Raw genomic sequence first — 19,309 nt, 5'->3', positions numbered from 1 at the left:
GGGTTATTCTCCTCCCTTTACCTAGAATGTTTACCACACATATCCTCCACTACATTAGGTCATCCGAATCGAGAGAAGTATACTGTATTGCTGAAAATTTATCATATTAATTTAAAACAAATCTGAAATCTGATTTATTGGTTATGAATTAATTATAATGAGAGAGTCACTACAGTATAACTGATTGAACTGTGCTGCCTTCATTTAATACAAGCACGAAGCTACCTCAAGAAACTCAACATTTTGAGAGTAAAAGCCTGCATGATTACATCACACGTGGGTGCGAGTATTGGGCGATTTGGAACCGTCCATTTTCCAGTTGGGTATAAATATTTTTAGTATGATTATACGCATGTAAAATTCTGAAAATGACATGTATTATACATTATATATATATTACAATACTTGGGTATGTATTAAACTATTATCATCATTGCTGAAAATGACATGCATTATATAATATATATATATATATATATATATATATATATTACTTGGAGTATGTATTTCACTATCTTATACGCATGTTGTAAGAGAAATTTTCACCGGGTAGACAATGGACTTGTTTCTTCGGGGATCCCACCTATTTTCAGTATAAAAAACGATTTTTGCATGAAATCCACATAAATTCAATTAATAAATGTTGTTTCATCAAATGTACATGTTTAAGCTTGATTTCATTCAACATAAAGTCTTCCCATGTGTTTTGTTTGCATTTCAACGTGCACCTTAATAAAATCAACCTATTGGTACTTGTGCTTCATAGAGTTACTAGTCTTAAGCAACGTTCACATCAAGCGCGGATTCCGGTCCAGAGTCTGGAGAAAAATCGTGAAAAATGGATTCAGTGGTAAAGAATGGACCGTTACATCAAATTTGTACAATTTCCAATCCGGACTCCGGATCCAGAGCCATTTGTATCGTGAAATTGTACCTTTTTTTTCCATTAGACCAATCAGCAACAAGCTTGCTTGGTTCAAACCAATCGTGTTCCGTGCACGATACTTTTTTCAAAATGTTCGATTTTAACAGCGATATTATCATGAAATGTGTAAACTGTTTCTTTTTCTTTAGTCCCAAAACCAGGCCCAGCCAAGAGGTCTACTAAACACTGTTAACTACTGATTTTAATCCTTGGTAGATCTGGGGTGTTACGCAACACCCGGTGTTTTTAAGCCAAACTCTGGGTGTATTGGCGAAAAGGCTCAGTGTAGCTATACACATAAGGATGAGAAAAAGCATGCAATCGATTCAGTGTTCACGACAAATAACTGTTTATTGCGGTGCACTTTTTAACAGCAACACATTAAACGGTTATTTATCATTGACTTCATGACCTAGAGCGAGAAAAAAAGTGGCAAGACAAATCGACATCAGTAATACAGCATTGCTGATAATATTCTGAAACATGTTGTTTCTTTTTTCACGCACAAGAATTAAAAAAAATAACTGGTATTTTTCCAAATTGAACAGAAACAGACGATGCCACATGCATGTAATTGGATTTATATAGCATTTTATACCTAATTCTCAAATTAATCCAGGTGTTGACTTATTTATTATAGAAACCATAATTTGTTACTGTATTTTCCTTTATATATTTTTTAGGGTTACCGTGTTTTCAATACCTGGATGGGTGACCCATCAAAAATGATTCTGCTTGGAGCAATTTTGAACACAATCAAAGAGGAAAACTTGCTTGAAAATGTGAAAGAAACTGGAAAAATTCTGAATGATGGTCTGGTTCAATTACAGGTATGATATGTCATAACAATCATCCTTCCCATTGTTTACAGTCTATTGTTCAATATATACATGGGTTAATGTGTGCCTCAACAACTACTGAACTTCTGTTGTTGTACGGACATTAGACAAAATACTACAGAATTTTATCATAGCCATTGACCCATAAATAAATAGGTCCAGGTCAAATGACTTCCATCTGGATCTTTGGTTACATCATTCCTAGACAACTCATATTTTGTCAGATTAATAAATTATTATGAAAACTAAGAAAACGTGACCTGTAAATCTCCATCCTGTCCCATTTGTTCGAAATTCCACAGCTGTTATTATCCTGCACATGTAATTTAAGCAACCCATGTTTTGTACTCGACAAATCATTATGTGCTACAAACATTTTGTGTTTACTACAAAGACTTGGTTACTAAAATGCATTTTACTAACTTGTGAAGTCTGATATGATAAAGATTAAGGATTACATAGTACATCAATCCTATGTCCTAAGTTGCAGTAGTCTTCCAACTGGTTGGGGCTGAGGTCTGAAATTTTATGTTTTTAAAATTTTTTAAAATTTAGAAGCCCACTTGATTCTGCCTCTGATATACTTACTGCTGGATATGAGGACATCATACACAGTACAAACAAAATCCTATTCCTCAATTTTAGTCCACTGCACTATACTTCTATTGAAATAACATTCAAATAATTAGAGTGTGAAATCTGTTTATCTTCGATACTGTTTATCCAAGCTTAAGTTTGTACTGGGTTCAAATGGCTGTAGCCTGAGGTAGATTAAGGAGTGAATTGCGAGTATGAACATGGATGAATTAGTTTCCTCTATGGTATGAATAAAGACAGTTTATTCAATTTCAAGCCCCTGGCTGGTACAGTTAGCTGGTAAAGCAACACTGAAATCAATGCATACTTATTTTTCCTTGTGCTAATTTGTATGCACAGGTAAGTTTGGCCTGTTTGATTATAATCAAATTTCAGGCCATCTAGATGTGATAATCATAAATTATATTCCCTGGACCCTTTATATGTGAAAGTCCCTCTGTGGGCCCGACTGTACAGTGTTTAGGGAAGTTATTTATGGTTATCATGTCATTAAAAAAAAATGTCCTTGTTTTTATTTGTAGGAAGCCTATCCTCATATTTTCAGCAAGGCCCGAGGTCATGGGACGTTTCTTGCGATTGACTGCACGGACGCTAATACAGCAACTCAAATATCCACACTCATGAAAACCCAAGGTAAACAAACCTCAAAAGATTTATCGAAGATGAGAGTAGCCCTGTTGATTATAGTCCACTCACTCCATTTGCCTAGCCTGAGCTCATTCCTTCATGGTGAACGCAAATAAACGAAACACAACCTCAAATAACCTGGCCAGTGATGCCTCTTAACAAAAGATTCCATATAAGGTTCCATATATTAATTTTTCTATTATTTTTTATTTGTAGGTGTGAATGTCGGCTTGTGCGGAGCAAAATCTCTGCGATTCCGTCCTGCGCTTACATTTAAACCGTTCCACGCTGACATTGTTCTGGATGCTTTCGATAAAGTTGCCAAGAAACTGTGAAGAAAATCATTAAAATACTATCTTTTTATAAGACACATTGGGTGGGGGGATGAGTGAGACACATTACTCTATTAATATTGTTGTAACATAAGTAATATAATTATAATAATAAAAGCATAAAGCTATGCAACAATAATTATAAAGTAGCAACAATACTCAGTGGGGTCATCAATCATGCTCAAGTAGTAAAAAATCACCTAATTTTGCGAGCTATGGCCCCTCACTTTCATTGATCCCCCTCCCTCATTTTAAGTCTCATACATACGTCACTGACAATACTACTAATAATGGAAATGAAGCCATGCCTACACCAATAGGGGATCAGTAAGGTTAAGTAGGTCTTCGTACTTTCCCTAACCAAAAATTTGCTTTACAAATTTAATGAGAATTGATCCTGTTATAACTATTTTTTGGAATTGAAGTGTAAATATAAAATATTGCAGTATTGATAATTACCAATAAAATAAAAAAAATAAAAACTGCAGTTACTTTATTATGTGCTTTTAAAGCAGAATAATATAAATTTGAAATTAATGCAATATGTGGCCTCAGAGAATAGATGTATTCATAGGCTGATGATGGTATGTGCCCGGCATTTCATTAGAGGTTAAGATAGCCTCTATGCCGGGGAACACTTTCCTATACTACAGTTTATCAATTATATTTATGGTGCCTACAAGTAAAGTGCCATGAGTCCCAAGTCTCCCACAATTCATGGGAGTATCCTGGAAATCAAGATTGCCTCCACCAAGCACCTCCAGGAAAATAGGCTTGTTTTTTCTATTTTTATTATTCAGTGCAGATGGACATCACTGTGTGCAGCAAAATAAAAAAAAATGTGAAAGCTTATTTAACTAGACCTTCCCGAAGTGACATATTCAAACTTGGGACCCCTGAAAGTGTCTTACAATTACAAAATATCTAAACAATATCTAAGTATCTATAGTAATTAAGGAGTTGACATGCAAGGACAAAATATAATGTATATGTTAGATATATTGATAGGAGAAAATAAACATATGTTTATCTTGTACAGTTAATATTGTTAAGAATATACAAGGGTGTAGGTTGTTTTTGGTCTCTGTGTGGGTGTGTGTATGTGAAAATTGAGAATTCTAGCCTGCCGCAATTTTCTTATATTTTAATTAAGATTTGAATAATTGATTCATTGTATTGCTAGATTTATCAAGCTTGGTTTGCATCAAAAAAATATCAGTATAAATCTTAGTATGCTGTAAATAGTTCTTCAATAAATAGACTAAAGTTAATAATTTTAACATTTTTTACAGTATACTAATTCAACTAAAGACTAGATGAAATTCTTTCAAGTATAAATCTTACCTCATAGTACTGACAGCAAACATAACAGATTTCATTCGTGAGTGCACGACAGGACAAATATACAATATTGTACTGGAAATTGAACATGCTCAAAAACAAGATTGAAAGATCCAGGCCAGATATTTTGGACAGTACATACGCTGTCTCTTATACACATCTAGATGTGTATAAGAGACAGCCAAGAAACTGTGAAGAAAATTATGAAAATACCATCTTTTTACACATAGGGTGGGGGATGAGTGATTAATATTGTTGCACCAAATTGTAACATAAGTAATAAAATTGGAAGCCAAAAGCATAAAGCTATGCAACAATGAATAAAAAGTAGCAACAAATAATCAGTGGCATATGGAAGGGTGTTGCGGTGAGCGCCCCACCCCCAAAATCATGCTCAAGTAGTAAAAAATCACCTAATTTTGCGAGCTGGGGCCCCTCACTTTCATTGATCCCCTCCCTCATTTTAAGTCTCATGGCTACTAGTGGCAAACTACTGGACCGATTTAATTAAAACTTGGTCAGTAGGACCGGTGCCGCCTCCCTTTTCTTGGGATCAAAGGTCACATAAGGGGAATTGGGGTCAAAAAACCAAAAATGGCATAGACTACTTCTCTCACAAATAACGTAGCAGTCTTGTGGTAGTTTAGGCTTACAAGTGTCACAGTTATAGGATAGCAGGGGTAGCAGGCCTAGGCTAGGCCTGGCTTCTACTATTAAAATAGTTTAGGCCTACTCTCGCTTGATGCCGCCAAATCTAGCAAAACTGCTATCCTTTTTATTTGCAATAGTACCGTACCTCTAGCCACGGTGTATAGATTATATATAAACCCATTTCTTAAAACATGGGTATATTTATATACGATGACTGTCTCTTATACACATCTAGATGTGTATAAGAGACAGATTTAACCCCTATTAATGGGATACTTATTTTTTTCTTTGCATAAAAGCAACTTCAATAGTCTCAAAATAAGAAAAAATCTTTCAAATATATATTATGAGAACAAATGAACAATAAACTTAACATCAAACCACATTTTCCCCTCTCAATCTTTATAATGGATACATACTGTATATGCCTAGTGCATGAGTTACTTTGTATAAATACAATCTTGTCAATTTTGACCATTAACCAATCGATTTTTTTTGTTTTGTGTAATTTAATATTGGACAGCCTGAACAGAACATAAGCTTTTGTAGCTTTAATAACATATCTGTTTAATACATATCATTGATTTATTTTTTGCATTGCAAATTATTATTCAACTGTTAACTCATTCTTGGGTCAAAAAAGTAAAACAAAATTTATAAAGAATCTAGCCAATGTCATCACTTTACAAAGACACACCCAAAACCCCTATTAAGGGGACACTTTTTTGGTAGTGAAGGTGTCCCTTTAATATGGGTTCTACCATATTTATTACCAATTGAAGTAGGCATAGTTTAAGCCATGTAAAATTTTAAAAATTGGTTAGCATCCTTATGTTACAATTTTCATGGTAGGGATGGAGGTTTCTTTTTTTTTCTCGCGTTGAACATGAAAAAAGAGTATCGAAAGGAAAAACATCAAAACAAAGAAGAACATCAGACACCAAAATTGCGTACAAGAAATTATGTAATTCATCTATAGCAAGCAGAAACCTTACCTACTGAATAACAGTCATAATGCGATTATCTCTATAATCATGCACAATTAACTCCAACACAACAAGCATCGTGGATGCCATGTGGCTACATAACAGAAAAACAGTAGAGCATAGAACTAATACCCACTCATTGATTTTCTGATTACATTAACAATAATATTAACAAAAAGGTAATGTCACAGCTGCTATTTTTTTAGACTTGCAAAAAGCCTTTGATACCATCAATCACAAACTGCTTTTGAGTAAACTGAAACAACATGGCATCCTTGATGGTGCCTTAGACTGGTTTGGATCCTACCTGTCAGGTAGACCACAAATTGTAAATATTAAGACATCTTTATCTGATTCAAAACCTATAAATGTTGGTGTACCTCAAGGGTCCATACTTGGCCCATTGCTTTTTATTATACAGTTATGTAAATTCCCTGCCAGAAATTGTTGATTGTAAATGTATCATGTATGCTGATGACACAGCCCTTTTATGTTCTTCCTCTGACCCTGTTCATCTTCAGTCTTTGATTGATACAAATACTAGTAAGATTGCTACATGGTTTAATACTAATTCACTAACCCTTAATGTTAAGAAATCTTAATTTATGTTATTTGGTACTAGGTTTTCTCTTGATAAGTTTATTAATATTTCTCTTTCTTAACAATTATGATGTGGAAAGAGTTAAAAGCTTCAAATATTTTGGAATTACTTTTGATTCACTTATATCATGGAAAAATCATGTTGAACAAGTTACTTCTAGACTATCACAATGTATTGGTATCATTCGTAGATTAAGATATTCCATTCCTAATTATGCTTTAAGACTGCTTGCTAATGCAACTGTACTTCCTTGTTTTGATTATTGTAGTAATGTTTGGTCAAATTGTAGCTCTGAAAATATTATCTTCAAATTCTCCAAAATAGACTTGCTAGAATCCTTCTTTATGCTGATATGTACACCCCTATTACTGAACTAATGTCCATGTTAAATTGGAAGTGTGTTCATGACAGATGGGAAAACGATAAAATTATGGTATTTAAATGTCTACAAGGGTCTGCCCCATTATATTTAACTAATCAATTCCACACAAATTAAAAATTAATTCCAAAATAATTTTCAAATTTTATTTTATTCTTTGTCTTTATTTCTACTGTATATTTCTTATCACTGTACCACTTTGAAAATCAGTACTGTAGTACTGAAAGTGCCTACAGTATAAAGAAAGATTAAATAAATAAATAAATTCATGGACACACTCCACCCCAAAAATACTAGAAGCCAATCCACAAATACATTGATAATTCCAACATGGAAAAATACTCAAGGGAAGAGAGCCTTCCGATACCGAGCATCAAATGCTCTGGAATGACCTTCCAGTTGATGTTCGTAATCATTTCCAAACTATTAAGTTGATTTTTAACCTTTTAATTTCATTGGTGCATCGTATTTTTATTGTTTTTACCTCTTTTTTCTTTCATCTGTTATTTTGTTAAATTATTTTTACTTAATCTGGACCTCTTGGGAGACCAATACATCAATTGTATTGAAATGAGCTTTCCAGAATAAAGACAAGATTTGTATTGTATTGTAAGCCACTTTTTTTTTTGTTACTCTGAGATGGCAAATTCAAGATGGTCGATGGGAAACAGCTCTACTAGTTTCTCACTTTTACTAAGTAGACACATTGAAAGAAAATAAAAGAAACACTAGGCATGATTCATACCATATGTATTTCCAACCACAAACGATCAAGAGAAGAATTTTACTGATGTGAGTTAGCCAGATTTTGGTACATTTAGTACAGTACAAAAAAATAAAAAAACATTTTTGACAATTTAGAGGTTTTAAAGGCTTATTTAATAGATTTTAATATGTAGACAATACATATATTTTTTCCCCCGCCTAACTGTGGTTTATCTCCCCGACGAGGGGGCCCTGTCCCCCCTGGCCCCTGCTGACGCCTCCTGTGGCTAGCGCATGGCTGTATACGAGTTGAGTGGCCGAGCGATAAGCCAGGGGCGCTGCTAGCTACAGCCTTAACATCGGCGCTGGTTCCAGCCGCTCCTCGCTCATGGTTCGGTTGGTAGAACCAAGTCTTCTCAAATAAGAACTTAAAATGGAGGTCCAGTGTGTACATCTGGCTCGTGTGCACTCGGAAGAGTAGGGGGTTACCCCAATGTTATGGTTCATTTAAGCCCCTGTCGTGGAATGATGTGAAGATGTATCTACCAAGAAGCGCCTCTTTACGGCTGCTAGGTAGTCATGGACCACGCCCATACGCAATTCAGCACAATGATGCTGCAAGTTATGGGTTATTCTCCTCCCTTTACCTAGAATGTTTACCACACATATCCTCCACTACATTAGGTCATCCGAATCGAGAGAAGTATACTGTATTGCTGAAAATTTATCATATTAATTTAAAACAAATCTGAAATCTGATTTATTGGTTATGAATTAATTATAATGAGAGAGTCACTACAGTATAACTGATTGAACTGTGCTGCCTTCATTTAATACAAGCACGAAGCTACCTCAAGAAACTGAACATTTTGAGAGTAAAAGCCTGCATGATTACATCACACGTGGGTGCGAGTATTGGGCGATTTGGAACCGTCCATTTTCCAGTTGGGTATAAATATTTTTAATATGATTATACGCATGTGAATTTGAGAAATTATTTATCATTTCTGAAAATGACATGTATTATACATTATATATATATATTACAATACTTGGAGTATGTATTAAACTATTATCATTGTTGAAAATGACATGCATTATATAATATATATATATATTACTTGGAGCATGTATTTCACTATCTTATACGCATGTTCCAAGAGAAATTTTCACTGGGTAGACAATGGACTTGTTTCTTCGGGGGTCCCACCTATTTTCGGTATAAAAAACAAGTTTTGCATGAAATCCACATAAATTCAATTAATAAATGTTGTTAAATATCAAATGTATATGTTAAGCTTGATTTCATTCAACATCAAGTCTTCCCATGTGTTTTGTTTGCATTTCAATGTGCACCTTAAAATCAACTTATTGATATTTGTGCTTCATAGAGTTACTAATCTTAAGCTACGTTCACATCAAGCGCGGATTCCGGTCCAGAGTCGTGAAAAATGGATTCAGTGGTAAAGAATAGGACTGTTACATCAAATTTGTACGATTTCCAATCCGGATTTCGGATCCAGAGCCATTTGTGTCGTGAAATTGTATGTTTTTTTTCCATTAGACCAATCAGCAACAAGCTTGCTTGGTGCAAACCAATCGAAATCATATGTACTCGACCCCGAATAACCGTGTTCCGTGCACGATACTGTTTTCAAAATGTTAGATTTTAACAGCGATACTGTATTATCATGAAATGTGTATTAAACTGTTTCTTTTTCTTTAGTCCCAAAACCAGGCCCAGCCAAGAGGTCTACTAAACACTGTTAACTACTGATTTTAATCCTTGGTAGATCTGGGGTGTTACGTAACACCCGGAGTACGTAACAGCCGGCGTTTTTAAGCCAAACTCTGGGTGTATTGGCGAAAAGGCTCAGTTCAGTGATACACATAAGGATGAGAAAAAGCATGCAATCGATTCAGTGTTCACGACAAATAACTTTTTATTGCGGTGCACTTTTTAACAGCAACACATTAAACAGTTATTTATCATTGACCTCATGACCTAGAGCGAGAAAAAAAGTGGCAAGACAAATTGACATCAGTAATACAGCATTGCTGATAATATTCTGAAACTTGTTTCTTTTTTCACGCACAAGAATCAAACAATAGAAAGGTCATTTTACACTTCCGATCTTCAAAAGCATTATGGGTAATGTGTTGTCATACCTTCCCCGACCACCCAGCGAGGTAACACAGACATATTTTTACAAATCACTTGGCCAAAAAAATAACTGGTATTTTTCCAAATTGAACAGAAACAGACGCTGCTATGGTCATGCATGTACTGTAGTTGGATTTATATAGCATTTTATACCTAATTCTCAAATCAATCCAGGTGTTGACTTATTTCTTACAGAAACCATAATTTGTTACTGTATATGTTTCTTAATTATATATTTTGTAGGGTTACCGTGTTTTCAATACCTGGATGGGTGAACCATCAAAGATGATTCTGCTTGGAGCAATTTTGAACACAATCAAAGAGGAAAACTTGCTTGAAAATGTGAAAGAAACTGGAAAAATTCTGAATGATGGTCTGGTTCAATTACAGGTATATGTCATAACAATCACCTCCCCATTATTTACAGTCTATTGTTCAGTATATACAAGGGTTAATGTGTGCCTCAACAACTACTGAGCTTCTGTTGTTGTTAGGACATTAGACAAAATACTACAGAATTTTATCATAGGCATTGACCCATAAATAAATAGGTCCAGATCAAATGACTTCCATCTGGATCTTTGGTTACATCATTCCTAGACAAAAAATTCCACAGCTGTTATTATCGTGCACATGTAATTTAAGCAACCCATGTTTTGCACTTGACCAATCATTAGCCTGGTTCACGTCAAAATTTATCTAGATATACCCGTCTTGAAACATAATACGATAATCCCCTAATTGCGTTCAATGCCAAGTTAGAGCCAGATAAAGAGCCAGCCAGTTTCAGGCTGTCGACGTCACTCTGTATTTTACGAACCTCTAGTACCAAGTGGTATTCGTTCAAAAAATTGTAAACTACTGTAGAGAAGGTGCGAGTTTCCACTACCTAACCTAGCCGACCAGTACAAACCAATGACAGTGTGCAGCAGCGTGTTCTATCGCAATCTAAGTAGTAGATTCTCTAGGCCCTAGCTAAATTTACCTTCGATAAAAAACGAATTATTTTAATCGCTAGCTAGCATTCTTCCATTTAACAAAATATTGTTTTAATTTTCATTAAAATGTCTGTATGCTTTATGGACCTTTCTGTCCTGTTTTGTATTTTTTAGATCGCTTAATTGTGTTGTTTACATGCACTTCGCGAAAATCTAGCTTTGTGGTGTCAAATAAGTTGCTGACTTCCACACACTTTTTTATTTCGTCATCGTAAACATGTGCGCTCATTTTAAAAACTGGTGTTGGTGGTAAACTGAATTAATAGTGTAGTGACTATTATAGCAGAAATGGAAAAGATAAAATTGTCAATAAATTAATACAACAAATCTGATTTTATTATTAAGAAAAATATATATTATCACTTTGAAAAACGTACGCAATCGGACTTTTTAACGTTATTACTTGGTCGATGATGCAAAGGGCAAAGGTCATTGGTAATATCGACTATTCGTAAAATGGACGTTTGCTGGGTTGTTACCCATAATATTACAAATAATTTCTGAAAACCAGACAAATGAGACTACTTCGATGCTGCTGTTTTGCTTGGTTTGCTGCTGTTGCTTGGTGGTTCAATACAACAAAGCTGGCTTAGATGCCTACGTTACGTAATCGTGTCCTTGTAATCCGAGCCGACTTTACCGTTAAGCAAGTTAATTTACGTTAATCTAAGTCACTTAACTATAAGTGACTTAATTCCTTTATCTAGCTATAATTGAGTGGTTCACGTCGAATTTGTCTGGTTTTTTAATTAAGCTTATTTATGCTTACAAAGTAATTTTTGATGTTTAGTGTTAACCCTTTTTGTCTTTCTCAATCAATTTTTATCTGTATTCCTTTGTGCAATATTTGATGTTACTAAAAATATAATTTGAGTAATTTTTAAGAATAATTCATAAATTAAATTAATAATTAGATTAAATAATAATAATAATTATTATTATTTATTAATTAAATTATCTCAATGCTTTTATTTTCTCTATTGATATTTATTAATATTGCCTCTTTTTCTAGTACTGTTTTATATCGTGTATATTCCAATCACTACTATTGTTTTATGATTGCAATAAAGATTTATTTGATTTGATTTGATTTGAACTTTAGTTAAGTGAATCTATATCTAGATAAAACGTGAACCAGGCTTATATCCAGATAAAGTTCGACGTGAACCAGGCTATTGTGCTACAGAAATTTTGTGTTTACTACAAAGACTGGGTTACTAAAATGCATTTTACTAACTTGTGAAGTCTGCAGTAAGAAGGATATACTCTGGACTAGTTTGATTACATAGTACATAATCCTATGTCCTAAGTTGCAGTAGTCTAGTTGGGGCTGAGGTCTGAAATTTTATGTCAACAATTTTTTTTAAATTTAGAAGCCCACTTGATTCTGCCTCTGATATTACTTACAGCTGGATATGAGGACATCATGAACACAGTACAAACAAAATCCTATTCCTCAATTTTAGTCCACTGCCTATACTTCTATTGAAATAACATTCAAATAATTAGAGCGTGAAATCTGTTTATCTTCGATACTGTTTATCCTGGGTTTTAAGGTCTGTAGCCTGGGGTAGATTATGGAGTGAATTGTGAGTATGAACATGGATGAATTAGTTTTCTCCATGGTATGGATAAAGACAGTTTATTCAATTTCAAGCCCCTGGCTGATACATTAAGTTGGTAAAGCAACACTGAAATCAATGCATACTAATATTTTTCTTTGTGTTAATTTGTGTGCACAGGTAAGTTTAGGCTTAAAGATAATTGTAGCTGTAATAGTGCAGTGTCCGAAATTATTACAGTTCAATTTGGAAAACATTCCCGGGTGTTAATAGCAATACTGCATGTTGTTTCATGTTTAATTAGTATACAACGGTGGCAGATGCGGGGGGTGGGTGGGGTGCCGGCCTGTTTGATTATAATCAAATTTCAGGCCATCTGATAATAATAATAATAATAACTTTATTGTTTCAACAGAGGCATAATCGCTAGAGATGTGCAACAATAATTCACAATATAAGAGTAATAATAACATATATACATTTGTCTTGCTATAGACATTTCTTACTAATATACATTTTTTATTTAACTAATAATGAAAAGAAATTATACTACGCATCCCAAAAAAATTGAATTGCACGCCACCACGCTCGACACCATTCACGCACTCGACGGTGCGCATTCCATCTCCCGGAGAATGCATTACACTTTATCTGAATCTAGATGTGATAATCATAAATTATATTCCCTGAACCCTTTATGTGAAAGTCCCTCTGTGGGCCCGACTGTACAGTGTTCAGGGGAGTTATTTATGGTTATCATATCATTTTAAAAAAATGTCCTTGTTTTTATTTGTAGGAAGCCTATCCTCATATTTTCAGCAAAGCCCGAGGTCATGGGACGTTTCTTGCAATTGACTGCACGGACGCTAATACAGCAACTCAAATATCCGCACTCATGAAAACCCAAGGTAAACAAACCTCAAAAGATTTATCGAAGATGAGAGTAGCTCTGTTGATTATAGTCCACTCACTCCATTTGCCAGCCTAGCCTGAGCTCATTCCTTCATGGTGAACGCAAACAAACGAAACACAACCTCAGATAACCTAGCCAGTGACGCCTCTTAACAAAAATATACACTCAAGTTCACCTTATTCGGCACCCACATCCACTGGATTTCTATCTGTAAAAATATGGTGCCATATATTAATTTTTCTATTATTTTTATTTGTAGGTGTGAATGTCGGCTTGTGCGGAGCAAAATCTCTGCGATTCCGTCCTGCTCTTACATTTAAACCGTTCCATGCTGACATCGTTCTGGATGCTTTCGATAAAGTCGCCAAGAAACTGTGAAGAAAATTATGAAAATACCATCTTTTTACACATAGGGTGGGGGATGAGTGATTAATATTGTTGCACCAAATTGTAACATAAGTAATAAAATTGGAAGCCAAAAGCATAAAGCTATGCAACAATGAATAAAAAGTAGCAACAAATAATCAGTGGCATATGGAAGGGTGTTGCGGTGAGCGCCCCACCCCCAAAATCATGCTCAAGTAGTAAAAAATCACCTAATTTTGCGAGCTGGGGCCCCTCACTTTCATTGATCCCCTCCCTCATTTTAAGTCTCATACAGTACATACGTCACTGACAATACTACTAATAATGGAAATGAAGCCATGCCTACACCAATAGGGGATCAGTAAGGTTGAATAGGTCTTCTGTACTTTCCCTAACCAAAATTGCTTTACAAATTTAATGAGAATTTTTTGGAATTGAAGTGTAAATATAAATTATTGCAGTATTGATAATTACCAATAAAATTTTAAAAAAAACTGCATGTGCTTTTAAAGCAGAATAATATAAATTTGAAATTAATGCGGCCTCAGAGAATTGATGGTATGTGCCTGGCATTTCATTAGAGGTTAAGATAGCCTCTATGATGGGGAACACTTTCCTATACTACAGTTTATCAATTATATTTATGGTGCCTACAAGTAAAGTGCCATGAGTCCCAAGTATCCTGGAAATTGAGATTGCCTCCACCAAGCACCTCCAGGAAAATAGGCTTGTTTTTTTCTATTTTTATTATTCAGTGCAGATGGACATCACTGTGTGCAGCAAAATAAAAAAAATGTGAAAGCTTATTTAACTAGATCTTCCCAAATTGACTATTCAAACTTGGGACCCCTGAAAGTGTCTTACAATTACAAAATATCTAAACAATATCAATAACAATATCTATACTAATTAAGGAGTTGACATGCAAGAACAAAGTATAATGTATATGTTAGATATATTGATAGGAGAAAATAAACATATGTTTATCTTGTACAGTAAATATTGTTAAGAATAAACAAGGGTGTAGGTTGTTTTTGGTCTGTGTGTGTGTGTGTGAAAATTGAGAATGTGGAGCTAAATTCCTATTCCAATGAATTTTTTTGTTTTCATAACCAATGGTGCAGATGTTTTAAAAGGTGGTGGCAGTCTGAGGCCACACCTTCCTCAGCCCTGGTTGGGACTGAGACTTGAAAATTTTTTAGGAAATAGTACCTCTAGGTGGCCGGATATCATGCTCTCTAGTAAAATTTGTCATCATGTACAGTGCTCTTTTGTTAAAACCTGGGTCATTTATGCAGTTTATTTCAACAATTTTCAGGCATCTTCTTGACTCATGAAATTACATTATGGTCAAAAAGTGGGGGACGTGTCCTCGTCCCCATGATCTGTGCCCATGTTCATAACCCAGTTAACAAAACTAGTTTGCCATCATTGGAGAACATCTGCACCCCAGCCTACGCCCATGCCCATTGTATATTGTCACTCTATATGATGGAATTGCGTATTCTAGCCTGCTGCAATTTTCTTATATTTTAATTAGGATTTGAATAATTGATTCATTGTATTGCTAGATTTATCAAACTTGGTTTGCATCAAAAAAATATCAGTATAAATCTTAGTATGCTGTAAATAGTTCTTCAATATATAGACTAAAGTTAATAATTTTAACATTTTTTACAGTATACTAATTCAACTAAAGACTAGATGAAATTCTTTCAAGTATAAATCTTACCTCATAGTACTGACAGCAAACATAACAGATTACATTCGGGAGTGCACGACAGGACAAATATACAATATTGTACTGGCAATTGAACATGCTCAAAAACAAGATTGAAAGATCCAGGCCAGATATTTTGGACAGTACATACGTACATGTGCTTTTAGAGCTTTTGTGCAAATAGTGCTTTTAGAGCTTTTGTGCAAATGGTGCTTTTACAGTAATGACAAAGCAGTAAAAATCTACACACCAAATTAGTAGTCTTCAAACCGTTCGATGAACAATAAATATAACATTGTGCATTCAACAGAACTGTGACTCACAATCTTAATTTTTTTGTTTTCTTGACCTATGACCTTGTTTGACATTGTATATCAGTATTACATGACATTATTTTATATTAAAATTCTTATGAATGGTCAGTAAATACATACATGTTTATGGTGTCTGTTTATTGGCTTAGAAGTGTGTTTCATTTCACCATGCACATACATACAGCAATTTAACTGCCATAATCAAATCGACCTTTCCAGTGCATCCGACCAATTAGAACAAGTTAGGGTCCGGGAATATGCACATGTCCCACAAAAATGCAAGACTATGTTTACGTGGGATGTGGGTTTCTCAAGTGGATGATCATTATCCTCTCTACATTCTTTTAAAGGATACAGTCTATGCTTGTCCTACCAAAGTACTTATTGGATCTGATAGCAGAATACCACCCAAAACTCCGCATCGAAGAACCTCCTTGTGGGACAGACACTTACTGAACCACTTACAGTACGTGATCCTTGAAATTATGGAACCGCTTACCTGACTCAATAAAGATGTCAGTTCTGTTTAATTATTTAAGTCCCGTTTGAAAACATTTCTAAACAATTTCAAGTTTCACCCGAAACCTTTATTTGGAAATACTGGGATGCTGTCCAGCGGGGATAGTTTTACCTCCATTTTAAGGTTTTGGTTTTAAGTATTACTTTCTTAGGTCCGTTAAGCGCATAGAGGTTCCAACAATATGTACTCTATAAGTTGACCATTTATTATTTCCTTTGAAATCTTTAGGTCACCACAGCCTGTAGAATACCATCCACAAAAATTGCATTATTTTCAATGCAACATCAACGTCTGGTAGCATTGCTGTTTTAGTCTCTGCCCATCCTCCCTGCATTTCCTTCGAGGATACCATCCACCACAACAATTGCATTATTTTGCATGCAACATCTATGTCTGGTAGCATTGCTGTCCTAGTCTCTGCTCTCTGCTTGTCCTCCCTGCATTCTATTCAAGGATGCCATCAACAACAATTGCAATATTTTCAATGCTTGCTGCTCCATCATTAGATTTCATCCCTCACTTGAATGGTCATGCACTAATTCCTTGAATAACAAATAACTACATAATAGTGATGTAATGATAATTAACAACAAGAACAGCTTAGTGTTACCCAAGCCCATTACAAAATACATTGTATTTTTAATGATTCATAATTCTTGATTGATAGTAATGAATAAGAATTAGTAAATGATAACAGCAACTGAACATATTAATAATAAATATATATAAATATGTGTGTTTGCATCAGGAAAATATCAAAGAAGTGATGTTTTGAGAAAAAAAATTGCAAGTAATTCGAGTAAGTGATCCCATCCAAATCTTCTTGCAAATTTGTTTGCAACTATTTGGGAACATACTGAGTATTCAGTACAATAGCACGTCAGGCAGGGCAAAACATCCCTCCTATAATAAATATATAATAATCAATAATAACAACAACCTTTTGCATATTGTAATCTAACAGTTCTCCGGCCTTGGCTGCCAGTTTACAGCTCTCAACATCAGTATCTTTACACAAGATATCTATAAAATACCAGAAAATAAAATCACCTTAAAAACTCACAAAACTAGTGTTCATGGCAAAGTAAATATATTGGTCATTCACATAAAAAAGACTTTAAAGTACTACCAAGATACGGTATAGAGTACAAATAAAAAATATAATTCTGCTTTCAAAGTACCCTGAAGCCAATATCTGCATTCCATTAGTTCATCCTGCATCTCTGAAACAAGGATGAAGGATGGCACTGTCAGTAGCACCATGGAAAGTGAGAAGAGCAATCCACGGCGCACAAATGGTTCCGTGTGGTACCTTAGCACCCATATTAGCTCCAACATACTCTTGGCCATCTGTCTTAGTACCTGAAATTAATACAATTCAGATATTTTATTATTAGTACAGTACATCATTATTTCTTCTTTCCTATGGTTCTGGTGGTGGAACAAGCTTCCTCAGACAAAAACAATTGGCTCATGTGTACTTTACAGAGCCCAGAGATAAGTAGGGGGTTACCCCAGTGTACTGGGCCATACAGCCTCTCTTGTGGACAGACGAGAGTAGCTGGCAACAGTTCATTGGGAACAGACGGATTTATATAACGTAAATAAACAAGGTCCCTATGCAGTCAACAGGTGTAAGAAGACAACAAAAATATGGAATAATAAATAAGCAAGAAAAAACACCAAGGTAGCACACAAACCGAAGTATGGGGTTACACCGTCACTGCCAATTAGATTCTACTGTAGAATCTAGTCCATGCCGCTTTGAGGCTTAAGTATACAGCACACCTAATTATATTGCACTATTGATAATACTTACAGGTGCATTCTCGGCCGACGCTACAATGATGCCGAGTGTGAAGAGCAGACGACCCAGCAAAAGAAAGTCATCCCCAAGCATGTCCATTGTATTCATAGAGCTAGAGAATATCAGTCAAAATGTGTTGTTGAATAATAATAATGATGTTACATTTATATAGTGCATAATGTTGCAGCTTCTATGTGCTTTACAAAAACAGAAAAGAGAGAAAAAATAATGGAATGCGAATAACAATAAATAACCTAAAGCTAACGTTTAATGTTGAACATGTAAAGGCCTGGCAAGTTTTATTTGACAAAAACATGACATGCCTATATTTGGTCATGATGACATCACAACATGACTATATATATACACATCATGACTATATATGGGCATACAACAGTATTTGTCAAACAGAATTTGATAGTCTGGACAGGCCATTAGAGGTAGCTTAAGTGGGCATTGATGATTCAAAATTAATTGCATAATGAAACTTCAAAGGTATGAAGTATCACTTGTATTCCTGCTGTTGGGATACAACTTGCAAAACCCAATCTATTCCATCAATTTATACTGAATACTGATTGAACAATAGTTCAATGTCACAGTTAATATGTCATGTCAAGTGAATGGTCACAACATGTGCCTTAAGCCCTGTCAAGCCACCTGGTTCCAGCCACCTGGTTCCAGCCACCTGGTTCCAGTCACCTGGTTCCAGTCACCTGGTTCCAGTCACCTGGTTCCAGTCACCTGGTATTTTCTAGCCCAACATGAGATCATGCAATGTTGGTTCATACACAAAAATGCCAATGCTGCAGAAAACTAAGCTACTGACAAGTTCTAGCAGCAGAGGCAGCTAAATATATAATGATGCTATATCATGGACCTATTATTAAGAACTTTAAAGTCTCATTCCCGGCAAAATTTCACTAAAAACTGACTTTTTTTAGAAAATATGCATTTGCATT

At 34.9% G+C, this 19,309-nt stretch overlaps 2 protein-coding genes across 7 annotated transcripts in view; one reads left to right on the top strand and one right to left on the bottom strand.

The window, feature by feature from the left end:
- LOC117117553 (4-aminobutyrate aminotransferase, mitochondrial-like) overlaps window positions 1-14,406 on the top strand; it is a 31,695-nt gene extending 17,289 nt beyond the window's left edge. For 2 of the 4 annotated variants that reach the window (XM_033261883.1, XM_033261885.1), the window contains 3 exons: window positions 1,609-1,755; window positions 2,883-2,994; window positions 3,205-3,788. In XM_033261883.1, the coding sequence (XP_033117774.1) occupies window positions 1,609-1,755; window positions 2,883-2,994; window positions 3,205-3,323 (378 nt within the window). In that variant the 3' untranslated portion in view covers window positions 3,324-3,788. Of the gene's footprint in view, window positions 1-1,608; window positions 1,756-2,882; window positions 2,995-3,204; window positions 3,789-10,390; window positions 10,538-13,503; window positions 13,616-13,879 lie in introns of those variants that run through there. The other 2 variants (XR_004446916.1, XM_033261886.1) reach the window with 2 other exon arrangements.
- A 621-nt stretch (window positions 14,407-15,027) lies between these two features.
- LOC117117550 (telomere length regulation protein TEL2 homolog) overlaps window positions 15,028-19,309 on the bottom strand; it is a 14,479-nt gene continuing 10,197 nt past the window's right edge. For all 3 annotated transcript variants that reach the window (XM_033261878.1, XM_033261880.1, XM_033261879.1), the window contains exons 18-21: window positions 18,360-18,459; window positions 17,722-17,902; window positions 17,481-17,563; window positions 15,028-17,082 (exon numbers count right to left, since the gene is read on the bottom strand). In XM_033261878.1, coding sequence (XP_033117769.1) covers window positions 17,050-17,082; window positions 17,481-17,563; window positions 17,722-17,902; window positions 18,360-18,459 — 397 coding nt within the window. In that variant the 3' untranslated portion in view covers window positions 15,028-17,049. The remainder of the gene's footprint in view (window positions 17,083-17,480; window positions 17,564-17,721; window positions 17,903-18,359; window positions 18,460-19,309) is intronic.

The sequence above is a fragment of the Anneissia japonica genome, unplaced genomic scaffold, assembly GCF_011630105.1.
Source record: "Anneissia japonica isolate Jap-2015-1 unplaced genomic scaffold, ASM1163010v1 scaffold287857_len828801_cov194, whole genome shotgun sequence".
Taxonomy (NCBI): domain Eukaryota; kingdom Metazoa; phylum Echinodermata; class Crinoidea; order Comatulida; family Comatulidae; genus Anneissia; species Anneissia japonica.
This window is presented reverse-complemented; position numbering and strand designations above follow the sequence as displayed.